The following is a 27,284-nucleotide window of genomic DNA, read 5'->3' as shown; positions in this document are numbered from 1 at the left end:
CCAGGCTAATTCGCACTTTGAAGTAGAAGCAATTCTTTGATTCAGAACTGATCTCAGTCTTCAAGTTTTATGGCAAGGTCAACAACGCTACTTAAACCAAAGCATGAGTTATGCTGCAGGAACAGCGCAGGCGTGCCTGCCCCCATCCAGCCAAGCTTCACCTCGCTTCCTCTGCTGGAAACGCTACCTCACGCTTACTCGAAAGTAAAAGGAGGCATGTGGGCACTGACCAACGTGCAACACCCTCAGAGCATAAAGCCATACCCTGAGGCACCTCGCAGGAACTGCTCACGCTGCTGCTCTCCAGCGACTCTGGATCTGCCGCTGGCTGCCCCGCTCGGCAGGTCCTCAGCCTGCTTTGCTCGCGCCAGCCGCGGTACGGGAGCCAGTCCGTGACCTAGCCAGGATGAGATCTCCTCACTCTTCATCTTTTATTTAGCACTTCTGACCTCAAAACCAGAGACCAGAGCTGGCGCAATAGGACACACATTGCCAGAGATCTCATCTGATATGGACTAAGGGAACCTTTGCACAGAAAAAAAAATTAGAGGCACGCAACCAAAGGAAGAATCATTGGGATGCAACGGCCTGCCATCGACGTACAGATGATCCTCAGCACCAACTGAAGTCCAGAGGCTTAGCTTCAGTACCACAACATCAACAAATGTCATTGAGGCATTTCCCGAGGAGGATGTTAAGTTAAACAAGCACTAGGCAGCTCCCCTAATTTCAAACCAGCATTTGAAAATGCATGAATAGCGTCCTAATGGACACTAGGCAAGCATCAAGACGACAGCTAATTTTTACAAGTCACTTTGCTAATTTGTAAGTTGCAAAACATGACTTTAAAAAAAACTTATTGCAGAGGGCTGATTAAGAGCTTTAAAGATTTATGATCCATCACCAGATGTAGAAAGTAAGAAGTTCCTCAGAAGCCGAGAACTAAAATACTTTTGGTGATAGCATCAGATAAAAAAAGCAAAATGGTTCCCCTATGCACAAAATAGACTCTTTTTGCAGACAGAACCAAACACAAAGATTTGATATTACAAAACGTCAGGGCTTTTCCTGAACTCAGGAATTAGTTATAACATCAACCAAGCCTTTGGCTGCCCAGGTTTTGCTACCTGTCAATGTGATAGGGAAAAGCAGTGACACTCCATCAGCAAAACAAAGTTCCAAGGGCACAGGAACAAAAATTAATGACTGAGAGACGTTAAATATTTTTGTATCAGACAGACTTTGAAATTTATCAGCTTGAACAACAATACAGTTTGAAAGAAAGTTAGGGTACTGGATTAAACCCCATGTCTTCTTTCATATGATATAATTCCACCACGGAGCTTTATTATTCCCAGTGGAAAATTTTAAAAATGCAACTGAAATAAACCAAACTCAAATTCAGAAGGCAGTTTTGTTTATTGTACTACAGGGGAAAAAAAAAAAAAAAGAAATCTTAGCCCACCTGGAACCCAAAGCAAAGCTACTTTTAAGTCACAGAACTGAACGAAAACTTGTTTAAGATGCGAGGCATAGCACTGAACTGTGGCTGTCATTAAGGTCCACCTTCCGAAGCCAAAACCAATACCAAACCTAAAGCGACCAATGAGGACCAAAAAAGGTCAAATGCATTTATGCTGTAACTTTTACCAAAACTTTGCTTGTCTCCCAACACAAGCGTAACGTTCAAAAATGAACAAATGACGAATAGCATCTGCTTTTGTTTAAGCAAGACAGGCTTCTTGGATTACTTGAATCAGAAAAAAGGATTATAGCCCACTAACATACAGTGCTTTGAACAAAACCTAATGCATTTTCAAAACTGCAGCCGAACAGCTAAACTAAGCATAGACTTCTACGTCTACATTCAAACGTTTGTCCCACTTCTGCTCCAAAAAGTCCCAAGTTATTCTGAGCACATACTGGAAAAGGAATGCAGTCAGAATGCCAAGAAACTTTTGGCTTCAGTGCTCTTGAGCCAAGGAATTCTGCTATGTAACTGCTTGCCTGAGAGGCCCGTTTTATCTCTTCTTGCATTTGATGCACCGAGAGCTACAGCACAGATCGGTTACAACCAGTCATCAAGAGCAACACCGTGCTGGCGATGCAACACACTATTCTCCTTCAATCACACACGGGTTTTTTTCAGAGGGAGACGAGTTTGGTAGGTGTTTCTGCGAGAGTCCGTTCCGACTCTCATTTTCTCCACTGCAATAGAGCTGTGCTGGCAGTAAACTGGAAACCTTTAATACTGCAAGAATATTCTGCAATTTTACATGACTAGTCATGCAGGGAGTTAATCATATACAATTGTTGCTTAAGCCCACTATTAGAAGCCAGAAACCTGTCACTGCCTTGTCACTGAATTCAGGCCACAATATCCCAGGATATCTTCAGGGTCTAATCCTCATCACCATCAGAGTAACAAAAATACTAAATGTTGACTTCTCTATACTAACGTCAGCCTAGACTCTTTGTTAATTCAACACGATTATACTCATTCTATACCAAGAACCTTTGAGTTTTTATTACAAATTCTTTCTAAAACCAGTCTAAAAATCTTTATGACTAAATAACACCAACCTTCCTACCGTTAGGGCTAATCTCCAGTTATCACTACCAAATCAAGCTACCATCATCCGCTGAAGGACCTGCACTCAAGAACATCATCATACAGCTATGTTTCACTGAATGCCAGGTTTTCACCTGTATGGATTAGGACCAGACAGGAAAAAAAAGTCCACCACCACACGCAGCAAGGAAACGTGGCGTTTTACGCTTCTAAGTATTTTGCTTAAGGATTATACTGACCGAGAGCTTTGAAGAGCCTGGCTTTAATTTACCGGGAAAGTACCCTGCCAAAGAGTGTTTAACTTGACCGTGACCCACGGCCAACTCCTGCCATGCTAGAGATGCCATCAAGCAGTCTGAAACGCTAACAGCTGCCATAGAGGATTTGTCGCAGTAAGAAAAAACTAAAGATATTCAGTTGCCTTGAACAAAGTTGTGTTACCCTCCACAAACTGACGGTAACTAAAAATCTTCTGAAACAGCAGCAAAACGGACCTTGTGAACTGTAAGATGTGACATGGAGAAAGAGTTGGGCATACACACAACCTACGGTATTATATGAAAAACAAACAGGGCTACTTTTTAAAGAAACCTAAATAAGAAAGTACGTCCAAATAAGAATGAGAGAGTTACAAGGCAGTAAAACAAATCAGTATGCTCACTGAGAAGTCAATCTGGTTTATCATAGCCACAATAAAACTACTGGCAATTCCCAACGCCAAGTAGCTCAGCCCATGTAAGAATGCCAGCTACCTGGGGAAAAAAAAGAAAAGTAGTCTACTTATCCCACTGTCTGGAAGATTGAGCTTAGCTGGTCCAGCCAACGTGGAAGCCACCTCCTCCCTTTCTCTTCCCCTGAAGCAGTGATTTCATTCAAATGAGATTGTTTTTCCCAAAAAACCCAGAGAGTATAAGTAATCATACATCTGCTTAAGCACCTAAACAAGCTAAGGAAAGAAAAAAAAAAATCCATTTTAATTGTGAAATGTTTGTCTTTACAGCTGCATAAAAATGAACTTGACTCCTAACACAAGAACCTGCATGTATTTACTTAACCAAGGTAGTGCTGAAGTTTACTGAAAGACTAACAAGAAAAACAGACAAGCAAAGAAACACTTAAAAGGACAGAAAGCCCTTATTATATAGTGTAGATCTGAAGGACTCAGAGTAAAACAGAACTCTAGAAATCTTTGGTCCCAACAGCCTGCAAACTTGTCTCAAACAGCAACCAGTTAAAACAAGCACACTACAAGGTTCCTAAACTGGACCAGATGACTGCAGAAATAACAGTAAAGTCAAAGTGCATCTGATGAGAAATGTAACACAGTTCAGTCTCTGTCTATGTAAATAAAACAAAAGAAAGGGGCAGAACACTAGAAGATCATTTCCTAATTGATCCAAAACTATCAAGGGAATCTCTCCCAGATTTGACATATCAGAAGCGGGAAAAAATAAAGCTTGGATGAAGAGGGAAAAACGCATTTTAGAAGTATCTCACAGAATACCTTTTGCCAAAGACAACTACTGGAGCTATTTGATTATACCACCAAGGAAGTCCCCACGCCCCTGCATAAGAAATCTGCAATCTGCAAAGTCTAGAAGATTAATGTTCCAACAAATAAACAGATCAGGGAAAAAGAAAATCAGAGGGTACGGTCAAATTTTGAACTCTGCAATCTTGAAACGTATCTCAGTTCTAATAAAAAAAAAAATCTGCTGGGAAAACTACATGAGAAAAACAGCATGATGCATACCCATTACCTCAAAACAGCAGGTAACACTCACTCTTGCATGTTTCACAAACAGTAAGCTCATTCAAAACATGAGTAAATTAATAACAACCCTATATGGATTACTGTTTTGAGAGGAAATGGTTTAAGGTAAACTAACAAAGTGATTCAAGCGAAAAACATGCAGCAATTCAAAACTCCTGAGATGAAACGATACAGAATACAGAAAGGAGTGGTTTAATGTTCCACACATGAATACTGACCATGGTCTGGTAATATCAGTGCAAATCCTTGCAGCGTCTGCTCAGACCTTTATCTTGCCAAGCTGAATAAACAGAATTCCATGCCATTTATTGCACAGTGTTTTCAGATAAGATGTAAAGAATTACGTCCAGGAAAGGACTAGAACAGTATTGGGTGTAACACCAATCAAACGCCCCCTCCGCGGGGTGCCACTACACCGCTCGTTTTGTGTTTCTGTCCAGGCAGCAGATGGATGAGCTTCAGGGATGTTGTATGTAAGCACTCCCTCTGCAAGCCAAAACACAGCTTAAAGGGTCCCAATGTCTCAAATATTAATGAAGCACCATTCAAAAGAAGAAAACGGGTGACAAGGTAGAAGTTGCAGAGATCGGGACTGAAAAAGTGTTGTCTGCAATACACAGCATTCAATTCATTCTCACGCTTTCAGATTTGTTAGTTTGAGAAGGGAGGTGTTTTGTGTTTTTATGGGAGGAACAGGTCAGGGAGCAAGCTAGAGTCAAGCCCTGAACTCTGATGCTAACTAAATCTGGTTCAACCAGATTTAATCCGAGGGATGGCAAGACGAACGGGAGACTTCCGCCTGTCAGTTCACCTTTTATCTTGCCTCTCTAGGACGGCAGACAGCTAGTGCCCCAACTTACCGGTGAACGCTTTTGTCTCTGTGGGGTGTCCTGATGCCACTAGGCAGACCAAAACTTAACAGACCATTCCAATGCGCAAGAGTGGCACATTACAATAAATGAGGCTGATATTGCCGAGAGCCTCAAGAAGTTCCCTGCCACAATGAGCAACCGACAGGGAAGGTGAGAACTAGGAAAAAACACACACACAAAACAAACCCCACAGCTGGAAAGACAATTTCATCCTGCAAAAGATTCAGAATAGGAGAAGGACCTTCATGCCATGTTTCAATACAGATCAAACATTTTACTACTGTTACTGGAAACCTACAGCTAGTGGCAGCAGCAGGCACTGCTTGCGACACACAAGAAGTGAAAACACTCGTTTTCATTGTCTTAGTAGCACTGAAAGTGAGCAAGCGACTCTAACCTTAATATTGAAAGATTGTCTACAGATACTTGACACATGCTGCTACAAGATACTTCTCTTTCAAATTCAGCCACCCTGGTAGGTATAAAACAAGGAGTACTGAAAAAAAAAAAAAGATGTTAAAATAGAAAAATATAAAGAACACTATTATAAGGATAGGCAAACTCATGGAAGTAAACAAAATCTCAGGCTCTTATTATTCAAATACATCAACAGAACAGCTATGCCAGCACAAACCCAACGGCAACCTTGGTCAACCCTTCCAGCATGTTTGTTCCCGTCTGCCCCCAGGCTTACCAATGAGAGCGTGCAAGCAATGAACGCTTCATAAACATTGCACAAACATCCTCTGGCTTTAAGAATTAGCCAGTGAGAGCTGCTGTCACCACATCCACGGGAAAGAGGAATGGAAAAGGCCTGGAAAGTGCCTACTACACACACCTTGTCTAACAGGACGTTACTAGCCCACAGCCATGCAGGCAGAGAACTGTGACGTGGACCCCAGCTGGAGAGTCTGGACCACCTCATAAAGGAAAAAAACAAAACAAAACACACACAGGAAGAGGACAGAATAAAGAAGACTCAAAATATTTCCCCACGACAGTACTGCTAGGCTCACAGATTAGGTTGGTCTTGACCTTGTCTTTACGGTAGAATTCACATCTGGCAAAGCTGTTCAGTATCTAACATATATTTAAGTTCCTTCAGTTCTGAGTGCTCATTGCAGCTGACATTTGTCATGTTTATGAACCAACTCGTTCTCCTTTAGGCGTTTTTCTTAACAGATAGAAAACTGTTGCACATTGAAAGATCCATGTCAATCCCTTAAAAGAGACAGTGGCAAAGGCAAGTCTCAAGACAGCTTCAGGCTGCCTGTATCTTACGCGTCAAGGCACAGGTCCTGCGTACTGCAGCTGATACCGCAGCACAGCTTTTTAACAAAGCTGTCTAAGGTATTCTGAAACCTATCCTACTCATTTCCTGCTAGCATACATTAAAAAGTCACTAAAGATTCGGTCTAAGAACAAAATAAGCTTGTAGCAACCATTAAGAAGATTTATTCACACTATTAAATGTCTCTGACAAGCAAGCTAACTCCTGCAATTCTTTCACAATATTAAGAAGATTCTAAATAAAACATGGAACGTCATCCTCATCACCTCAAAGGCCAGCAGTTTGGCGCCTTACATAGCTATTCCTTCAAATTCACCTTTGTTCCTCACGTTGTGCACTGCCAGTAGATGAGCCTGCAGCATCACAGACAGCGCAAGAAGGGCGCTACCGCTGCATCATGCCTTTTCTACGTAATCTTGTTCTCTCCTGTCACTATTAACTAACCTCCACCACAAGTTTCCCCAATACCTTTCAACTGCTTTTGAACTCAGAAAGTCACTTTTTTCATAAAGGAAGTGACAAGATAAGCACGTAACTCATTATCTGCTACCTAAAAATAAGAAAATATTTTCCGGGAGAAGAATGTACATTCATCTCCAAAGTGAAGCCAACTGACCTCAGAAAGCACCAAACTAAGCTTACAGCACCTATATCACAGTCTGATCCTTATAAGACCTATATCGATTAGTGCAACCCCTTTATTTGACCTTTATAAAGGAACTTTAAAAAGCTTAGTAACACGGTATCAAGTTAGACTTAAAACTCTCAAATAACAATCACAGCACCACCCCCCAGTTTTAGTTCTATGGAAAAATTTAGGTAATCACCGCTACCTTAAATAGCTAGTCCTTTAAAAAAAACATGGGAAAAAATAGAATACAAAGTATAAGGCCAGTGCTCATACCTGGAAGTCACTGCAAATACAAAAAGCCTACGATGATTAGCCTGTATTTTCTATATGCTCATTGACATCAACCCCACCCAGGGGAAAAGCAGCCTTAGTTACCACTGCCTCTCGACAAGCTGTATCATCTTTGTGCAATTTGTAATCAGTCCAGCTTCCACACCAGCTGAAACTCCTGTAAACTCAAAAAGCTTCAAAAGAAAAAAACTGAACTGAACTCCCTGCATTTACTTGAGATCTGGCCATTAAACCAGGGAAAGGAATGTTTATCAGCCCATGCAAGTAGCCTCTTAAGTCATTACCTTTCTGATAAGCCACCACTGTGTTAGACCTTTGACTGTAACAGCAACTGGCCATTTTAGGATGATGCTATTTTTAGCCCTGTGATGCTATTCCTAACAAAATAATTAGCAGACTTGTCTTGCCCACTTTCCTGCAACTCTTGTTCATTGCTACCCGATTCTCACTGCAAAGCTTTTGCAAAAAGCTATGGGATCTTCACGATGTATTAAAGTAAGTTCACAACTCAGTAGAAATTAATTAAGCGCTTCTAGTTCTTTGGAGAAAAGAAATTATCCCATGTTCACCCTTTGGGAGAATCAGATGAAGAGTCAGAATCAAAACCTGCATTAAATACTAATCACCATTTTCTTCAGTGAAGACATTAGCTTAATGGTGTGAATACAAAAACGTGGGATTATTGTGGTCAGCCACGCACACGACCACCTCCCAGCCTGACCCAGGAAAATCAAATTATTCATTAACAGCAGAAGCCTGGCATCTCTTCTCTTCCGTCCCTCTTCCTCCAGTGGCAACACCTTTAACAAAGTGATCCCGTTGTAACAAACCTCGATAAGATAAACAGGGCCGAACTGCGACTCGGTTACTGAAAGGCACCTCTATGAATGTATTCTACATCCCTCGGGAGATGGTATCCAAGTTCTTCAGCTGCAGAGCAGAACTTCCTCCCTCGGGACATTTTGCCTTATCTCATTAAGCTCCAGTACAGCATGTCTCACTAGGGCGGCTAATACATCGCTCTGAAAGACTACAGAAGTATACTTACACTCGCTTTGATTTTATTTTTAGACAAAACCACGTAAAAAACTATTTCCTTTATTTAAGAAAAGCAGCTCTCCAAAGTACAGACCATCGAACTCCAGCCAAAATAGTAATGCTTTAACGGAGCCAAAAAGCCCTGAAGCTGGTCCAGTAGCACTGACTGATGTCATTAGCTCTCCTCCTGAAAATATACAGATATGACTTCACTCCTGGATTACACTCCTATATTTAGTTTATACCTAATATGGCTATTCAGTGTACAGAACTAAGTCACTTCCTTTCCTCATGTAAGGTTCCTTGCCCTTTGTCTAGGCAACAATACAAGGAATAAGTTTGAACTCTCGGAGAACTTGCACACAAAGACATCTGTAATTAATAGCAGTTCAGCTTATATTTTTCACTTCAGCATAAACAAACACAGCATTCAGAGCCCTAAAAAGCAGACTTGTCCCACAAATGCATGTTTGAGCTGAATTAGAAAAAACAAACAACTCAAAACAAGTTTTAAAAAATTAACTATTATCTTTTTTAGGAAAAGATATTCTAAATAAAGGATTTAAAGCTCCTGAAGTCAAAGCTCTATTTAAACTCATATCAAGGCAACACAATGATTTTGGGTTTGGGTGTTTTAACTGTTAAAATGCTCACAGTCTCTTAATACAACAAACGAGCACCGAGTGAGTACCTAGCATCTATTTTAAGAATGAAACTATATCATTCCGAAGTGAAGAATATGCAAGAAAAAAAAAAAAAAAAAAAACGAACTTGATTAGGACAATAAGTTGTTTGTTATGGGTTATTTACAAAGAACTTTGAAGATAAAAATCAAATTAGATGGATAACAAGTACAGATCTGAATTATTTTTCCACAGACAGTCAACTTGCAACCAACCACCATCTTAAAGTTTGTTGTCTTAGACAAACTGAGCGTCTGTACTGGCAGACAAAAACACCTTACTTTCTCCCACACTGTTCAGTTAGGGTTTTATAGAATTGCACTGCTCAGCTGATTATCAGGTGCAGGGCAAAAAAGAACATCTCCCAAAAAAAAAAAGACAACAAATCCAATTACTGCCAAGTACAGTTATCCAGTCTTAAAAGCAGTTCTTGCGGATTTCTAAGTGGCACGTCCAGCCCAGCCAGAACTTGGAACCGATTTAGGCACTGTTATAAAAGCGTGTAGCCTTGTGTTAGTCACATCGCAATAAATGTCTCATTTAAGAGAGAATCTGAACACGCTCACATTGGTGTGAAAACAACGACAGCCCAGGGTTCTTTTTGTCCCTTTTAACTAATGTACACTTTTTAAAAATCAAACTTGCAACCTCAGAGTACAAAAGTCATTTTCCAAAGTACATAAGATTACTGTTTAGCTAGAAGTTCAATGAATTCCCCAACTAGACTCTTCCAAACATGGATTTCTGAGACAACACAGCCTTCAAAAATCCACAAGTTCAGCTACAGAACCAACAATTTCTCTGCTCACCCTATTCACGTTAGAAGACAGACGGTAATACTCTTCAAATAAAGAACTCTCTTTCCTCACTCTTTCCTTCCACAAGATTAGGTCAGGATAACCAGGGAAAGACTAGACAGGGACACTGAGTCACTTCAGGCTGGGAGGGCAATGATTACTAACTTCTTAGGATGCTAATACTGTCGCAGTGCTGCCCACTGAAAGATTAGCAGAGCCTCCCGCCCACTTCCTAACACTGAGTTTACATAAACATTCCTCGTATCTACATGTTATTTCTCAACAATCAATTATCTTTATGTACAGACAAGACATCTCTTTTAAGAGGATTCTCATTCTCAAATATTTTCACAAGAGCTTTGGCGTTAAATATGCTCTTCCCTGCTCCTGCGAATTCCTTACTGCACAGCCAGACCGTCACAGACTGACGCGCAACAGCATCAGGAACAAGACTCAGGCTGCTCAGATCCTTGACGTGCATTTACCCCCGACTTCTGATCGGTTCCAGCCCCTAAAGTTTGTCCCACAATATGTGCTCTGATACACAGGCTTCTCTTTCCCCTTCAACGCACAGCCCGAGACATTTCCCATCTGGGAAAAGTGAGGACAGATTTGTCTTTTATAGCAGTATCCATGCTCAAAGAATGCATCTATGGCATACAGCACTTGCGTGCACCACGGAGCAAATGACTCAGAAGCACCACAGCAGATGACCGCACGATCCCAGCCGGCAGATTCGCAGGCTCTGAAGGGCAGTGAGTTGAAATTCAGGAACTTGGCCAGTTCTCAGACCACTTCGTGGGGAAAGGAGGAAAAGTGCACAAGTGTTAGACATATTTCAGCTGCACAGTAAAACACAAGTTCTCTCGACAATCTAACTGAGCTGTCTAGATGTTAATCATTGGAAAGGGGAGGATAGATGCCAGCGAATAAAACCATTACTGTTGAAGTGTATTCAGGAGCAATTTCTGACCGAGGAAAAGCTAACTCATCTGTGTAATCCGTTTGAAAATGATTGGCAAGCTTACTTTCCAATGTTTTGCAAAAAAATTAACATTTACACTTGAGACCATCTCTGTATTTTTAAACGCTATTGTACCAAGCGCACCAGTTTCTGTGTTAGCAATCAGATTCAAATCAAAAAGCCAAGGACATTACTGGCTATGAGAGCTTTCCCAAGCAGAATTTAAAGGAATATAGTTTGCTGGCCAAAGAAGGAAAAGGCCTGATTTATAACAACTAAGCACAGGATACGCCAAGATGGTTATGCCTCAGTTTATAAAGGGATCCTTTACAATACTCCAGTATTTGCTCACAAGAAATAAGCCACCCGTGAAATTTTGCTATCTATACCAAACACCTATCAAAGGCAGACTGAGAAAGTTCTCAGGTGCTGAGTTTATTACAACAAAACCGCCAAAGGATGATCTGGTACGTAAGGAGGAGACTTATCTAATAAGATTATCAAGTGACAAGTCTGCCCCTGACGAGACTATCTCTGAGAAGCAACGTTGCATGTCTCTAGTCTTGTTATGTCCTTATATTGATGTTCCTTTTAATTTTACAGCTATATTGTAGTTGGGGGGGAAAAAAAAAAAAGGAGAAAACCAATGATGGCAAACAAGATCAAGGGATGGTTTGTTATAAACCAATATGCAGCAGCGATACTACTCCAGAGTGACACATCAGAGCTTACATAAGGATACTCACAGGCCAGGAGCAACGCAAGACAAAGGCAGAGCTGAACACGTGCAGTTCAGACAGATCACACTCCTCCTCTGGCCCAGCCCTGAGCTCGTACCAAGTCTGCTGCTAGAGATGCAGATGCACGCAGCCCTTTCCTGCCAGGGGCTCCAACATTTAACTGAACAACACAGACCTAATTCTCGGAAAACAAACAGTTCCAAACAGTTCACCTGCCAAACTTCTGTTTAATTCAGATATACAAAGATGTAGGCAAGCTTCTGTTACTATCATTGGAAGTGATTTAGAGTAGGGTATTTATTAAATGTGAAATCACAGCTTTTTTTCTACTGACAGTACCATTCACAGGTAAACAGATAGCAGACACTATCTGATTTTCAAAACCGGTGCCCCATTTCGCAATGACATCTTATTTGAAAGCTGCCAGAAATCCAAGGTCTAATTAATTTGCAAGTATACGCACGTTACACAGTTGAAGAAGAGAGCACGTTCCTTAATGGTTACCTACATCTACTATAGCCCATCTCACACCAGCAGATACGAGACTACGAACTTCTCTTTTGTTGAGTTTGTTGTTTCTTTAACACCGAACTTGTTTATCACCTGTGTCTTCACCTTGCTATTATAAGAATGCAATCACTGACTGCGCTCTAGAACACCAAGGGCTGAGCTTTGGGCAGCTTCCATCCCCGTCTCCTTTGCACGCTGTCTTAAAGAACTGCACAAGTAGTTTTGTAAGCTCTGTCCTGTGGCTTCCACAGATGAATGGTTCTATTTGACCAAGTCAGTCCACCACACTTTTTATTTACAATAAAAATCCACACACAATCAACTACATTGCAGCTGTTACAAGCGGCCTATACGAGCTGTGTTCAGATCACAACGCTCGAGTTTCTGCGTGCACGTTCATTACAATGCAGTCTTCATTACTCTAAAATGCCACTAGGGCATATAAAAATATTCTTGTCAGACAATGGAAGTGGGCCTCCCTCATTAACGAAACATGCAAACACGTGAGGAAACTAAACGAAATCAGATACATCACTAGTTTCCCCTAATCAGCTCTCAGAGGAAAGACTTGAAAAATATTTACACTCAGTTTAAGAGACCGCAGGCAGCCCACCAGCACTGTAATGAAAAATCTGCTGAAGCTACTCGTTCTGTGAGACCAAGAACCAGATTATTCACCTCAGTTTCAGCACTGTAACACGGTTTCTTACCTAAGCATCCTAATTCTGCACCTAGGTTATCACAGACTATGAAAATACAAGTTACAGCAGACTGATACACTGTCCTCTTGAATAAATCAAAGCAATTTGCTGGTGACAAACAGCCCTATGCAGTTATTCATAACTGAAACCTAACCCCGTGTGCACTCCTCCCCGTGCCGTGCCCATCCTATTTTGCTACTGATCACAACTTAATAAGATTCATCCCCAACATTTTGGGCATGAAGCCAAACAGTTTCTCCTGCTTCACAGGTTTGTTTCTCAAGCTTTAATCCATACCTTTGTTTCATTTTAGTCTGGCTGCTACAATCCTTTGCATGCAGGTCATACAGTTGCCGCCCTTCAGCTGCAGGCATTTGGCAGAGATTTCTTTTTTGGTCAAGAAATCCTTCCACTACCTCTATCTTAAGAGCTTCGCTAACCAACAGTGCACAGGTAGAACCAGGACCCCACATACTGTTTGAAAAGTGATGAACTACATTGCAAAATACTCTTAACGTTCCCTCAGTAACTTCAGACTTTTTCTGGATTGCGCCCGTAACCAGGTGAAAACTGTGCAACAGACAAAAGCAGAACCTGAGCTTCCCTTTTACAGGGGAAAAAAATGACTAAATCAAAATCTAGCGCTCTTCTAGACTGACGCTATTAGTTTTATTGAATAACCATAAATATTCTGCTTGCATTTTATGAAGCGACCATCTTAATGGGACAGGTAGCAAACGAGACTCCTATTAGCTTTACAAAACCACTGTTCCAATAAGGCTTAACAGCTTCAATAAAGTGCGGGACAGGCAGCAACGCCCAGATGAAACAACTATTTTGGTCGGTCTGCTGGGGTGGGGGGTGTTCTTCCTCTGCTGGATTTTACAGGGAAATAACCTTTACCTGAAGATCATGAAGGCAGACAAGAATAACTTCTTTTTTAACCTGAACTCTATCCTAAAGGCAGACAGTATACAGCTTGCAGCAGCCATTCATAGCACTGGGAAAAGGCTTCCTTGAGGGAGATACTACTCACTGATAATCCCGAATCCAGGCCAATAAAGTTTCAGCCGAGAGGGTCAGAAAAATTCTCTGCTTTTCCCCTTTCATACAGTCTCACATCTTCATTGGTCCAATACCGATTTAATCAGAATCAATACATCTTTCTCACAACTGATTTTACACCTTCTTCCACGCTACTCCTCATGCATGAAATATCCTCTTTAAACAGACCCACAAAGCTTACTTCCCCTGCCCCCAAATCCTTCTGCCATCCATCACTGCTCCGATTTGTTTAAAAATAAGAAAAATCGGCCAATGAACTTCAGGACAGATGATAAGTTGGCACGTTATATTAAAGAAGTACCGCTATAAATAATTCCAAGTAATCTGTAACTTAATTGCTGTACTAGTAAGTTCTAACCTCTACACTAAGAACCTAAATATTCTGACTAAAATCAGGTCTGGAATCCTCCACTGCAATGCTTTCCCTGGGTCCCGTTACTGCCTCTTGAGACCACCAAAAAGTCCAAAACAGGAAAAATTCGGTATTTTTAGAGTATCATTTAATAAATAAAATCTATACTTAATAACCTATTTGCAAAGCTCTACCTAGTCTGCTGGAAATCGTTCTGTTTGTCATCACAGCTTTTATACTAAGCAACTCCCAAGATCTCAGATGAAGGCTTTCCATTATTTTCTTACTGCAACAGAAAGAAACTTCACCTGAAAAATTAGAATACTTTGTTTCTACAGAAGCTTTATTCAAAGTTTGAGCACAGGAAAAAAAAAAAAAAAAAAAGACCAGCACCATTTACTCCCTGCACTTTTGATATGAAGCAAAAGGAAGATGCTGCATCAGTAGAGCCCTGGAGGATGCAAAATATTGCATCATACGGCAATACGTGAATGCAAAACATGTGGGGATACCATATGGTATCTTGGCCAGATAAGGGCACTGGAACACATGCTCATTCTTCTAGTTTGGAAGAAAAACCGGTGATGCATTTACATGTTTGGTTTCTGCCACGAGAGCAGACTTTTCAGGCAGGGGACTGAGCGAAGAGTAACTGTGTGTTTGCCACCTTCCTGCGCAGAGCTGGGCACACAATGCGGAGAGCTGAAGGTGCTGTACTGCGGCGCCCGGAGCAAGTTACTCCCCTCTGCCGCCGATGCCCAGGGTCCTGCTCTGCACCAGCTGCACCATTTGCTCTCGGGAAGGAATTTTCCAGCAAAGGCAGGCAGGCACACTTTTCAAAAGTGACTTACTCGCGGTCCGCGTTATCGCTGGCTCTATCCGCACGCCCTGACTCAGCCCCGGCCCCCCGCACGCCCTCGCCTCCCCGCCGAAGGGCCCTTTTGTGCGCGGCCGCCCCGCACCGCGGCGAGCGACGGGGCGTCGCCGACAGCCGGGCCCGGAGCCGCCCTGAGGGGAGCGAGCCCCGCGCTCCCGCCGCCCCGCCTCGCCCCCGGGGATCTGCGGGGGCTGAAAGGGGCTCCCGGCGCCCAGCACGGCGGGGGGGGAGCCCCGGCGGCAGGCGGGGGGGGGGGGGAGGGGGTGTCCCGGGGGCGGCGGCGGCCCCCGGCCGCCGGGGAGGAGCGGCCCCGAGCGAGTCGCTGAGGGAAACCTGGAGCCCCCGGGGCGGGAGCGGGCGGGAAAACGGCGGCTGGGGGAGGGGGCGCCCAACGGTCGGAGCGCGCGCTCTGAGGGGGAGAGGCGCGCTCGGCGCCGAGGCGGGACCGGGACCGGGACCGGGACCGGGACCGGGACCGGGACCCCCCCCCGCCTTACCTTGACGAAGAGCTCGATGACGGGCTCCTTGTCGCCCTCCTTCAGCCCGTTCACCGGCACGGACAGCGCCATGCTTCAGCCTCCGCCCGCCTCTCGCCTCGCCTCGCCCGCCGCTGCCAGCCGGGACGGCGACGCCGCTCCGCTCCCCTCACCCGCCCTGCGCGCGACTGCGCCCGCCCCGCCCCAGCGGGCCCAGCCGGCGCGGAGGGCGGGGCCGGCGCCGAGGGGCGGGGCCGGCGCCGAGGTGGGCGGTGGCCGCCATGGCCGCCCCCCGCCTGAGGAGGGGGGGGGGGGTCCCCGGCGGTCAGGGCCGGGGGAGACCCCCCGGGGGGAGGCCGGCGGCGATCGGTGCCCGCTCTTGGTGCGGTGCCCGGTGAGCTACCGTCTGGGAGCGGCCCGCTTGGGCCCGGCCTTGGCGGAGGCCGCGGCCCTGTGGGCGCTGCCAGGCCCAGGGCGGGGGTCTTGTGTGTGTGTGTGTGTCCCCGCCGTCGCCTCAGCCCGCCTCGCTTGCGGGGAAAAGCATCAAAACTAGAAATTTCCCCCCTCACGACCCCTCCGGGCGCGGGCGTCTGCGCCAGAGCAGTAGAAATAGCTTCTTTCCTGGCTGGGGGAAAATCTATTTCGAGAGGCGGGGAGGAGTGTTTCCAGCCTAGTTTCTCGCTCGCTATTAAGGTCAGGGACTGCGGAGCTGGACAGAAAAATGCGCAGGAGAACTGGGCGAAACGTCGGAACGAAATTAAACCGTTTGCCCTTTCCAGTCTTTTCACCAAAATAGCACCAGGCAGCGCGCAGCCTGCGATCACATTTTCCCCATGCGACTTCGTGCCTGCGGAGTCCAAGCCGTTGGGAACAGAGCGGCTTTTATGCCTCGGCAGCACCCGCCCTCGCTCCCGGTCCTGCCGTTGTTCTTGTTTTTTTCAGAAGCTCAGACTTTTTATTTTTCGTATTTTCATTTTTTATTTTTCGCAGCTGCACCGGACCGTCTCGGCAGAGCCGTTCCCAGGGGAGGATGCGCTGGGGCCGCGGATAGCCCGCGGTGGCACCGGGTGCCTTGCAGACGCAGCTCTCCGCCTTAACGCCGCCCGCGACCCGGCGCTGCGACGAGCCTCCCTGTAATTTGTACCCAAATGCATCTGTGCAGCCGGCAATGGCTCGGGATGAAAAGGTTACCAACAGAGTATTCACTGCTAATAACAAAACCTCGTATCTCTCCAGGCGTTTTACTACCCTCAGCTCTGCATAACTGGATGCCTTTACGCAAATTTTATCTTTGAATGCCCTTGAATTGTTCATCTAGAGCAGGAAAAACGGCTGTCAGCCCCTCTCCCGGTGCTGATGGGGCTGGGCAACCAATGTGGCCAAGTCCTTTTCATTCCCATCCCTACAGCTTCTGGCAGCCCTCCTCAGCTCAGCGCGCTCCCTGGGAGTCGGTGCAAGACTCGTTTCTGTGTATTTTACAGACAGCCCAAGGAATCTCTCTGATTCATGGGGCGGGACAGCCTAAATTGGAAATCGGTGTGTCACTGTAACCAAACCGATCCGGGAGCAAGGCAGGACTGTGCGGTTCAGCCCTGTCCAGGAATCTCCCTGAATAATTGCCCTTAAATTAATCGCAGCCTGTACCACAGAGGACACCGTCATTGGAACGTGGGTGGGATAGAGGGGAGGGAGAAACATCTCCCTTAAATGGGATTGTCACGGAGACCTTCCGCAAGCATCAGTTTTGGGGCTTTATGTTCGCTTTTTCCACAGGGCAGAGAGAGAAATTTGCACCAGTTGGACCAAGTGTCCCCAGTAGGCTCAGGAACTGGTAACAGGGGGCTTTTATCGCAAGGCCATTGGAGCACGCTGGCAGGGGAATGCTGTTACCCTCTGCCGCTTGCTCGGTGTCTGCGGGGAAAGGCAAGCGCCGAGTCCTCAGAACCGGGGCCGAGCAGTGCCAGGATAAGGAACGCGGAGCCAGATACCCCTCTCAGCCGAGGACCCAGCCTTCCTCTCTGTGCCTCACCATCCTCCTCTGCCAAAAGTTTCAAAATCACGGGGTTTTGTAGAACCTGAAATACTTTACAAGACTCCCCAAAGCAAAGAACTAGCTACTTTTCAAAAGGCAGTGTTTTTAGTACAAAGGAATAGCTCTCCCACGGCACCGCTAAAGGTAGGTGTAGAGCAACAAATTTGAGGTCTGCGAGGCACTCTGGGCTTTTTTATGTTTTCCTAGCCGTACAAAGGAGCTGCCAGGGCCATTTTTTTCCTCACTACCACTGAATTTCTTCTCTAACAAAAGAGTGCGCATGCTGTTATCTTGCAGAGCAGCTAATAGCTAGCTTATTTCATTTATATCCAGCTGCACCAGCCTTGTCTGTTGCTTAATATCTTTTATTTCACTTTTAGATGACATTTTCCCGGTTTCCAGCTGGCACCTACCAAATCCCTCATCCTCCCCATTCAAATGAAACCTCTTTCTCTAACCGTGCTCAGAACGGTTTTGAACACTGAAAGCTCTCGATTCTTTCCTAGTTCTGTAATTGCTGCTTCTGTTATTCTGGAAGATTTTTTTTGCGATAATACTTAGAATTAATTTGCCCAAGCTTTACAAAATAAATAACCAGTCCTCCTAACAACCCGTAGGGAAGTGAGCATTACCCACCTTCTACAGCTGCGAGGAATGAGTCAGAAAAGTGACTTATTCAAAGCTAAATTTGCACCGAGTCAGGCAGTCGGAACAAAGCGATTCTGGCCCCCCACCGATACTTAGATCAGTAGGTCACTCCCTCTATATTATTTTATGCTGTATTGAGAAGGCTTATTTCCATTTGGCAGAGCAGCAAAACAGCGTATTATTGTTTCACTTCTCTGGCACTTTTGGCCTTTCTGCAGCAATTTTCCATCTCAAACTTTCCAAGTGCTTTTGAAACTGGAGGCATCAGATGTTAAAGATATCAAAGCAAGCGCTCTCCCACCCCGGCCCTCGCTGTGCACGTTCCGCCGGTGGAATTTGCTGCCGCGTGGACCCCGGGTTTCAGAAATGGCCCTTTATTTCTAAGGGGAATTTTTCAGGCGCTGGAGGAGCTCAGCATGCAGGTCGTGCTGCAGCTCAGCGGGATCGCATGCCGTATGAACATCCCGGCTCTTAAGCGTAATTAAACTGCTTCAAGAAGAAAGGGCGCTGAGCGCGGTTTGGAAGGCAGAATGCGGCACGGCAGCTCGCTGGACCATCAGTGCCGGCTGCGGCTGGCAGCGAGCGCCTGGCCTGGCAGTCGGGTTCGTGATAGCTCTTTAAAGCAATAGTGGATGAAGCTGTGAGAAGAACCTGCCCACGGACACCTATTAAAAGAAAGGCAGAAACGACACGCCCTGGTTTAAAAATACCAGCATTCTCATTCCGATGCTAATTCGGGTTCCCGGGCTTGTCTGCAGGCTGGGATGCTGCAAAGTCCTTCCCCGGAGACTTGAAGCGGAAGGGCAGCGACCGCAGGCCCAGAGCCCGCGACTCCCGGGTGCTCTGATGGTGCCCCTTTAGCACAGTAACCCCATAAGCTCCAACGCCCTGAAGCCTCCCACCCAGACACCAAGCGAGATTTTGGGCTCCATCCATCCCCTGCCACCTAGGACGGACTGGTTCGTTCCGCTGCTATTGCTCCTTCGTGTTTTATTACCCCTGCGTTGAGCAGTGTTTGTTTTTGAAGCTGCTCGGAGGGTGTTAGCCCGCCAGATTTACAGGGAGTGCGGGGGAACTCAGACTTCTGCTTGTGTCAGACTGTTTGCAGTTAGCTGTAACTCCCAGCCAGCTGTCCCTAGATAGCTCATTTTCATCCGGGGCGGATGCCAAATTTTAGCATTAACTGCAGGCTCACGGTGCCGGTCCCACAAGGCGCTTAAGTGAGCAGCTGAAGACACGCAGCGCTGCGTGGAACCGGACCCGGAGTTAACATCTGACACTGGTGAAAAATACAGTGGAAACCAGCTCTCTGCTGTGGGTTGAGGCAGAATTACAGGAGCAGAGGACACGTCCCCTATCATTATGTGGGAAGTTGACTTCATCCCACAATTTCTGGGTCGCACCTCTTTTGCACGGTCCAAGTGAACGCCGCTCCAAGCACAGAGGTTGGAGGACTAAATGTTTCTAGGAAATGTTAATCAAGAACTTTTCGCGGCGGTAATTGCAGCTTGGAGTCATTTAACAATCGATGTACTTTCCATGCAATAGCACGCTTTTTTCCTGGTTACTGGCATATGGGCCTTACCCCAGGGAGCTGGACGGTAATTAATGCGTTTTGTGGTTAAATGTTTGGACTCAGCATCTCACGGCGCCCGAGGAGAAGGGAGGTGGACAAAGCAGGCATTGTCTGCAGGTTTCCCTGGGCTGCCTTAGGTCCCCTGCACTGAGGCACGGCGGGGGCAGGTTTACGGGAACGCTGACACAGGCAGGGTTTTCACCTCGCTTCTTTTAGCATCGCTGAAACACTGGGAAAGTTAAACTGCTTGGCATTTCCCCGCGTTTGGAGGTGATATCCAAGGAGGGGAAAAGGAAAGTTGGCTCTCAGGGCCACACATACAACCCGAGTAACTGAATGCCCGACTCTCCTCTTTCAGCGGGAGGCTGTTGCCATGCCTCTCATCACCTCTCCGTGTATTTCTCACTGCCCTACTTTCAAAATTCAGATATTGGCCTTTTCTCTACCGTGAGCATCAGGAAACAAAGATTTCAGCTTCACTCTTTTGTAGAAAGGGACCTGGGAAGGACCGAGAGGCAGAACTCAAGCCTCAGCTAAGCGTGCGGGGAGCTGGAAGCCGAGTCCGGGCACTGGGAAGCCTGGGACACATCCCTGCAGTGGCACCGCACAGACACGCACGCACCAGGGCACCTGGAGTTTCTTCAAGAAAATCCCCAAATCTATTGCAGTTCTGGTTTTAGAAGTTATTTGAAAAAAAAAAAAAATACACTGTTTTCTGTGCCTGCTTAAATAAAATCTATATTTCCCCACCCTTATGTATAGAAGTTACCTGAAAGTAAATGAATTGAGGTCATTGGCTGTTTTCTTTTAAGGTTGGTCCCTGGTGATTCAAAGAGCTGGACTGATAGCGTGATTTGGTTAAAGAAAAAAAGACTACGCAACCTGCTTCTCTCAAAACCAAAACACTAAGTTTGCCTGGCTTTGGCTGATGAAGTGGTTAAATCAGCCACGCTACCCTGAAGCACAGCAATCAAGTGCCACCACCCAGGTTTCCTGCTGAATTTCTATTATCTGAAAAGCCTGAGAGTTGTGGGGAGCTGGGGACTCCTCTAACGAGCTCTTTCCATTCTATCCCAGCGGCTCCCAGCTGGGTTTCAACACTGCGGACTGCCTTCTGTCACGAGGCTTAAACGGAAGAAATGCTATTTGCTGCGGCTTTTTAATGGTCTGCAAGTTCTGTTCAAGAGCCCGGGGGGAGCGGTGGTACCGAAAGCCAGCGCGCAGCACCGGCAGCTCTCCCCTCCTGCCTGCTCGGGTGTCAGCAGAGAGCGGAGGCACCAGCCCCTTCCCCAGCTTTCATCAGCCTGCAAATGGCATCTGCAGAGGATCGGGCCAATTAAAGTAACGACACCGAGCCAGTGTATTTTCTCTCTGGGGTGCAGGCTAACATCAGAGAACAAAAAAAAACCCAACATCAAAACCTCTTTATGCCCATGCTTGCTTGAGCCAAAACCATATCATCGGTGTAGGCAGCTGATAATCCATCCCAATTTGCTGCAAGACTGCCGCCTTTAAAAACACAAACCACTCTCTCTTTTCTTCTCAGTAAAGACACTGCTGATGTTCTTAGCTCCCCAGCAAAGCTTCCAGCATGGGAGAAACCCTCGAAGGAGAGAAGGGGGCTACTTGCTGCTCGTGGGTGGTTGCCAAACCTGTGCAGCTGGTGAAGGCGTGCGGTGCTACCCAACACCGGGGCTCGGAGACAGCAAGGGGAGGGAGAGGACAAAGCAAACGGCTCATTCGAGGCCCCAGCAAGGACCCCAGCTCAGTTCACTGGGATATATCCTAAGAGTCAACTTGCACCCAGGGTCTGAAATCTCTGTATTTCCATATCTGCACGCTTGGAATGAAATGGGCCCTGCCCTGACCCGGCAGAGTCTTCTACTGACCTGGCAGTTGCTGGCGTGTCAGCAGCGATCGCACTCAGCTTGCTTCAGAGGGGCCATCAAACCAAAATAATTCCATTAATTCCTCCTCCTAGGGGAGCGGCTGGATGAGGCTGGGTGATTTGCGCCAGGATCACCCGCAGAGCAGCAGCTCGTTCAGCAATGCGGGTGTAAACCAGTCAGCAGCTGAAGTTCTACATCTCCGCTGGCTCCCAGGGCCATTCCCACTTCTCGCCCAAACACCGAGCATCGTCCCTCCAGGCTTAGCCTCTCGTTCCTTCCCCGGTGCCAATGCCCAGCCCCGTGTTGCTCCCCTGAACACCAACCCAAGCCCGTTCTCAGCACAGCCCCGCTGGCTTCGGCAGCGCGTTTGCTCATGCAGAGTTTAAGATGGTCCAAATGGAGCTACACCAAGGAGTCGGTGCTGGGCTTGGTGGGGCCCTGGGGTGGGTGGCCAGGACGTGGCGGGGGAGATGTGGTCAGTGCCAGACCCTCACGCAGGAGGGAGGATTTTCCACCTCCCCCTCACTGCCATAATGTGCAAGAGGGAGGCAGGTCCCTGCTCCAGCCCGGGTGGAGATGTGTCCCCATCGCTCGTGTCCTGCCCCAGGTAAGGAAAACATCAGTGCCCTCCTCTTCCCCCCACTACGAGTCTCAAAACTGAACGTGGCGTCAGGGTAAACGCCCTCATGCCGTAGGCACAAAAGCCCTTGGTGGTGCAGTGCCGCTTTGGCAGCCGCCTCGCCCGTCTTTTCCCCAGGCAGCAGTCTCTGGCTGTTCCCGCAGCGCTAAGCCTTCAACATCAGACAAGCGCCGTCTAAATCCCTCGGCAGATTAGGCAGCTATCTGAAGCAGCGAGGAACCCAAATTGCCTCCCTGGGTGCGTTTGCCCCTCAAGGCCTGGCAGGCAGCAAGATACTGATGTGACTATTTAATTGTCTTTTTATCCTGTGAGGGCAGCGGGATGGCGGGAGCCCAGCAAAGGGCTGCCTCAGGGCTATAAATCACAGCCAGAGCCCACGGTAACAGGGGCTGCGCGTGGGGTGAGGACTCGCAGGGACCACCAGGCTCGCGCCCGGAGCGCTTACAGAGGTGCTTTGTTATGGACCCAACGCAGCCGCGCCTGCGGGGAGAGCAGAGCATCCTGTCCCGGCTGCCGGTGCTGCTCCTCGGGTGCCGTCAAGGGTGCTGTGCCCCAAGGCGACGCGTGGGCGTTACTCGCGGGGTCCCAGGACGCAGCGACCCGTACTGCCAGGCAGTGAGCGAGGGGAAGCGCAGACGGCAGTAGCAATTGCTGCCTGGCCCTGGTTTAACGCAGAGACACGAGTCCCTTGCAGGGTGCTGCTCTCCCAGGCCCCACGCCTCGACGGAGGGACCTCCTGTCGATGGGGTGAAGCTGTGCACCACGAAGGAGGCATCCGAATTCCCCCGAGTTTCCAGGCGGTTCTTTGGGCAAAGTCCGCATCTAAGATTACTTACATTCATCACAAGGAACAAAGAAAACACCCATCACGGAGCCAACCTGCTCCAGACTAATGGCGTAAATGCCGATCTGACTCAAGCGGTGACATGATGGATGAGGATTTTATTTCCTCCTATCTGAGTCACGGTGGAAGGAGCCAGATTTTTTTTCAAAGGACTCAGGAAGGAAAAGGAACCACGGTCAGGACAAGAAGCCAAGATCTCGCAGTTCTACCGCAACTTAGAAATAATCTTTTTGATAAAATTATTTGTATTGCAGCAGCACGTATAGTGCTGGCAGCTCTCTAAGCACCGTGATAGAAACTCCTCCACCTTCTTTAAACCTTGCAGCCCGAGGAGGCACAGCGGTGCCAAGGGAATGATGTCCCAAAGCCCCGTATGCCCACAGCAGGACGGAAACCTGAGCCGAAACCTGGGGAGTCAGGGCTTAACGACTCGCAGGAGCAGCTGCGGTCCTCGTCGAAGCCGCTTTTGCCCTGCAGACGGGGAGAAGAGCAATCCTGCGGGGCAGAGGCAGAGCAAAGATTTCCCAAATCTTCCCACTACAGAGCCGGTTATCTGCAGCACACGCTCTACCTGCTCAGGCTGAAATTCTGGTATTGCTGGCCACTGGGTATTTGATTTTGCAATTTTAATAATCAGCTCTTTAGCCCAGTGGTTGTGCTGTGTAACGATCGCTATAAAACACTCTTCAGGCCCCTACTAAGTTATGATATGAGCTGTTCAGAGCCAAAAGTTTGGGCAGAAAACTGGGGCAGATATTTGAGGGCTGCAGCCCAGCACGAGGGCTGCCCAAGGCCACCCAGGCTCCGCACGGCATCTCTCTGAGCCCCAGCTCTGCCGAGATTTCCCCCTTTTAAATCCTTTGCATCTGTCCCGGCCGTGAATCACGATATTTCTAGGCGATCTGCATCGCTTCCCCGGCTTCTCGCCGCAGCGAGGTGAGCAACGGGGCCGAAACGGAGCCGCGCACGGCAGCGGGCCAGCGTTGCCACCGAGGGGGCTGAAACGCGGGCTGCTGTTCTACAGCCGTCCTCGTGAGATGCACGGGACGTTTCTGTGGCTCAGGGTGCTCTTACTGATTTCACACTTGCTCCGGGTAAGCAAATAAGCAATTAGCAGGGCTGCAGCTGTGATGTCATTTAAATTCAAATGACTTATTAATAGTGGGGATGTGCAGTTCAAGACAATAAAACCAAATCCTCTGTTGGCAGCAGGTAGAAATCCTGCTCTCCACGCGCCCCTTCTCCCAGGAGGATGGGGCCACGTGTCCAGCCACGCCGGGCTGGCTTCAGGGGCCTCACCCCAGGGGCAGACAGGTTTAGGGCTCCCTGAACATCTTGGCAGCCCCCCCGCTTTGCACGGGAAGGTCCCAGCTGCCTCCGCCCCGTGCCACGCCAGCTGCCTCGGCGTCGTGCCGCTAAGCCACTCGTCGCGTCGGAAGATGCCTTGCCTCAATGGGCACGATCCGGGGGAAAATTCAACGCGCACAACTGCTCAGGCTTCAGCCCAGCAGGGCACGTCCCTGTTTCTAGCACAGCGAACCTACACGAGGTTTGGTTACATCCAGACCCACTTAAATCCCCCCTCTCGGCACTCCCAAAGGGGCCCTGTCCCCATCCCGCCGAGGACCAGGCTCCAAGGGGTTATTTCCTTGCCAGCTGGTAGTGCAGCTCCATCTCGGCTCCTACCCACCACGGAAAGCCGGAGCAGTGAGCCCACCCCAAGGCAGCGCGATCGCAGCTCACCCGTCCTCGGTCCCAGCACCTAAGGTCCAACACAGGGCACGTCACCGCGGAGGCCACCGCGGCTGGCGCTGGGGAACTCCGCTCCTTGCTTTTTGCATCCTCGACGTCTCCGTCTCCGGGGAGCGCGCAGGCAGTGGCTGCCACGGGGCCACTGATGGGCCACAGTGGCAACGCGCAGCCCAGAGGCCACCACGGGAGGAGCTGGAGAAGGGGCTGGTGCCACCTGGGCTCCTCAGGCAAATCCCCACCTGCAATCAGCCAAGATAAACCGGTGCTGCTGGTTGCATCCAAACACCGCCTTGGTTCCTCCTTGGTATGGAGGAGGCCCATGCGGCACCGCCAGGCTCCGGCCGCCTGCTCACCCAGCTGGAAAACTGGTGTCCAGCGCAGGCAGAAGCGGGGTCCAGAGCCCCCCCAGAGCCCCCTTGCGTTGCTGGAAAATATCTCAGCCACGATGGCAAAGCACAAGCGAAAAATTACTGCAGACAAATTGGGCTGAGGTGGACAGGGACTTCAGGGCATTTTTTTCTTCCTTTGGGGGCCTCACTTCCAGCAATAGATGCTCATATTTTTTACAAAAAAGCAGAAGGTTCGTGGTTGATAGCAGGTGGGTGTAACACATCCGCGGCCAAACAGAGCCCTGGGGATTGCAGCGGGTGCGGGAGGAGCAGGGGGGACCTGGACCTTTTATAACCCGGAGAGCAGACATCTGCCTTCGGGGCAGGACGCGTGGCAGGAGCACTGGGGCTCAGAGCATGCAGGGCTCGGCATCGTTGGCTCATCCCGGGAATCTCCCGCCGCAGCCTTTCGACCTGCAGCATCATTACAGCTTCCCCGAAAAGCTGGGGCCCCTTCCCCGGCGGAGCCAGGCGGCCACGGGACTCACAATAGCGGCATTCAGAGCCGTGGTCCGCCGCGGCGGCGCGGGGAAGGTCCTGACGGAGCCGGCACAGCGCCGGTGCCAAAGCAAGGCCAAGCCGGGCACAGGGAGCTGCAAAGGACCGCGGCGACGGCCGGGAGCTGCCGCGGCTCCAGCCAGCCCGAGCCTGCCCCGCACGCACGGCCCATTGCCGTGAGCTCTTTTTTAGGGCGAATGGCCCAGCCAGGAGGGGGTTTCTTTTGCCACTTGCTCTTATCCCTGCAACGGTACATCTTCATTCCTCTCCTCTGTTCGCCCCCCCCAGCCTGAACTTTATCCAGGTTTGGGATGAGGCCATGGGAGACCCCAGCCCCAGGCGCCTCGGGGGCTTTAGGAAAAGCCTTACGTGAGTGAACGCGTGCAAGGCCTGGGGCGTGCGTGCCGCGGCGCTCACGGGTACTGCTCCCCCGCCTCACGCAGCAAAGCCACCTCCTTAACTGCCAACAGTCGCAGTCATCAGAAAGTGATGTTAATCGCATGAGCATCGCCGAGCATTTTACCAATATGAATCTTCCACCAGGCAACGCTAAACCCACTGTACTAATGGGGAAACTGAGGCAGGAGGGAAGGATCCCATGAGTCGCCTGGCTTTCCACAGCGAGCCAGCACGCCCAGCTCAGCACCAGCCTCATCTCCCTCTGCCTCCCCAGCGAAAAACACCCAGAAAAGGACACGGAGCAGTAAATTAAATTAACGTTTGCTGCCGCGTCGGCAGTGGAAGGCGCCGAGCGCTGCGCTGAGGTCAGGGAGAGGGAAGCAGCAGCTGGAGAAGGGCAAGGTGCCCGCTGGCAACGCAGCCAACCTCAAGACGAGGTGCCCCGCGCGCGCGGCGTCCCAACGCCTGCGGCCGGAGAGCAGCGCTTCCAGCTCGGGCTGCGGCTGGAGCAACCCCCCAGCCGATGCCGGGCCGGCAGGAGGCCCCGGGGTGCCTTAGCCCGTAGGACGCGCTGGCTGAAATGCTCCGATCGCCCCTGGGAGGGTGAAAGGGTTTTTTTCAGCGGTGAGATTTACCCTGCAGCAGCCCCAGGAACCCACAGGCCACCAACACGAGCCCTGCGCCCGTGGAGACGATCTGCCCTGGGTAATGCCCCGTCATCCCCCAGGACGTGCGAATTACTCCCTTTTCACGCATCCGCCTTCCCTTCTCTCCATCCTGGACAGCAGCGAGGCGCCCACTTTCCTCACCTGGAAAGAAGAGTTGAAGCCAAAAGTGGAGCCTGCCTCCTCCCGAGGCCGTGAGGACGGCTCCCTTCTCCTCCCACGTAAATAACAGAAGGATTCATTCCCATGCTTGCAATAAAGATAAATAAATAAGAGCGAGCTCCATTTTGTTTTGCCAATCATGCACTGAATGTAATT

General features: G+C 48.5%; 1 protein-coding gene across 1 annotated transcript in view; it reads right to left on the bottom strand.

Moving 5' to 3' along the window:
• The window catches only part of CLIC4 (CLIC family member 4), a 32,147-nt gene extending 16,325 nt beyond the window's left edge, over positions 1–15,822 (bottom strand). Inside the window, exon 1 of the mRNA XM_087760992.1 lies at positions 15,656–15,822. Within this exon, the coding sequence (XP_087617118.1) occupies positions 15,656–15,727 (72 nt within the window). The 5' untranslated portion in view covers positions 15,728–15,822. The remainder of the gene's footprint in view (positions 1–15,655) is intronic.
• Between the last annotated feature and the right edge of the window lie 11,462 nt (positions 15,823–27,284).

The sequence above is a fragment of the Nipponia nippon genome, unplaced genomic scaffold, assembly GCF_047370975.1.
Source record: "Nipponia nippon isolate SJK-2023a ecotype South Korea unplaced genomic scaffold, ASM4737097v1 scaffold_23, whole genome shotgun sequence".
NCBI classification, from domain to species: domain Eukaryota; kingdom Metazoa; phylum Chordata; class Aves; order Pelecaniformes; family Threskiornithidae; genus Nipponia; species Nipponia nippon.
This window is presented reverse-complemented; position numbering and strand designations above follow the sequence as displayed.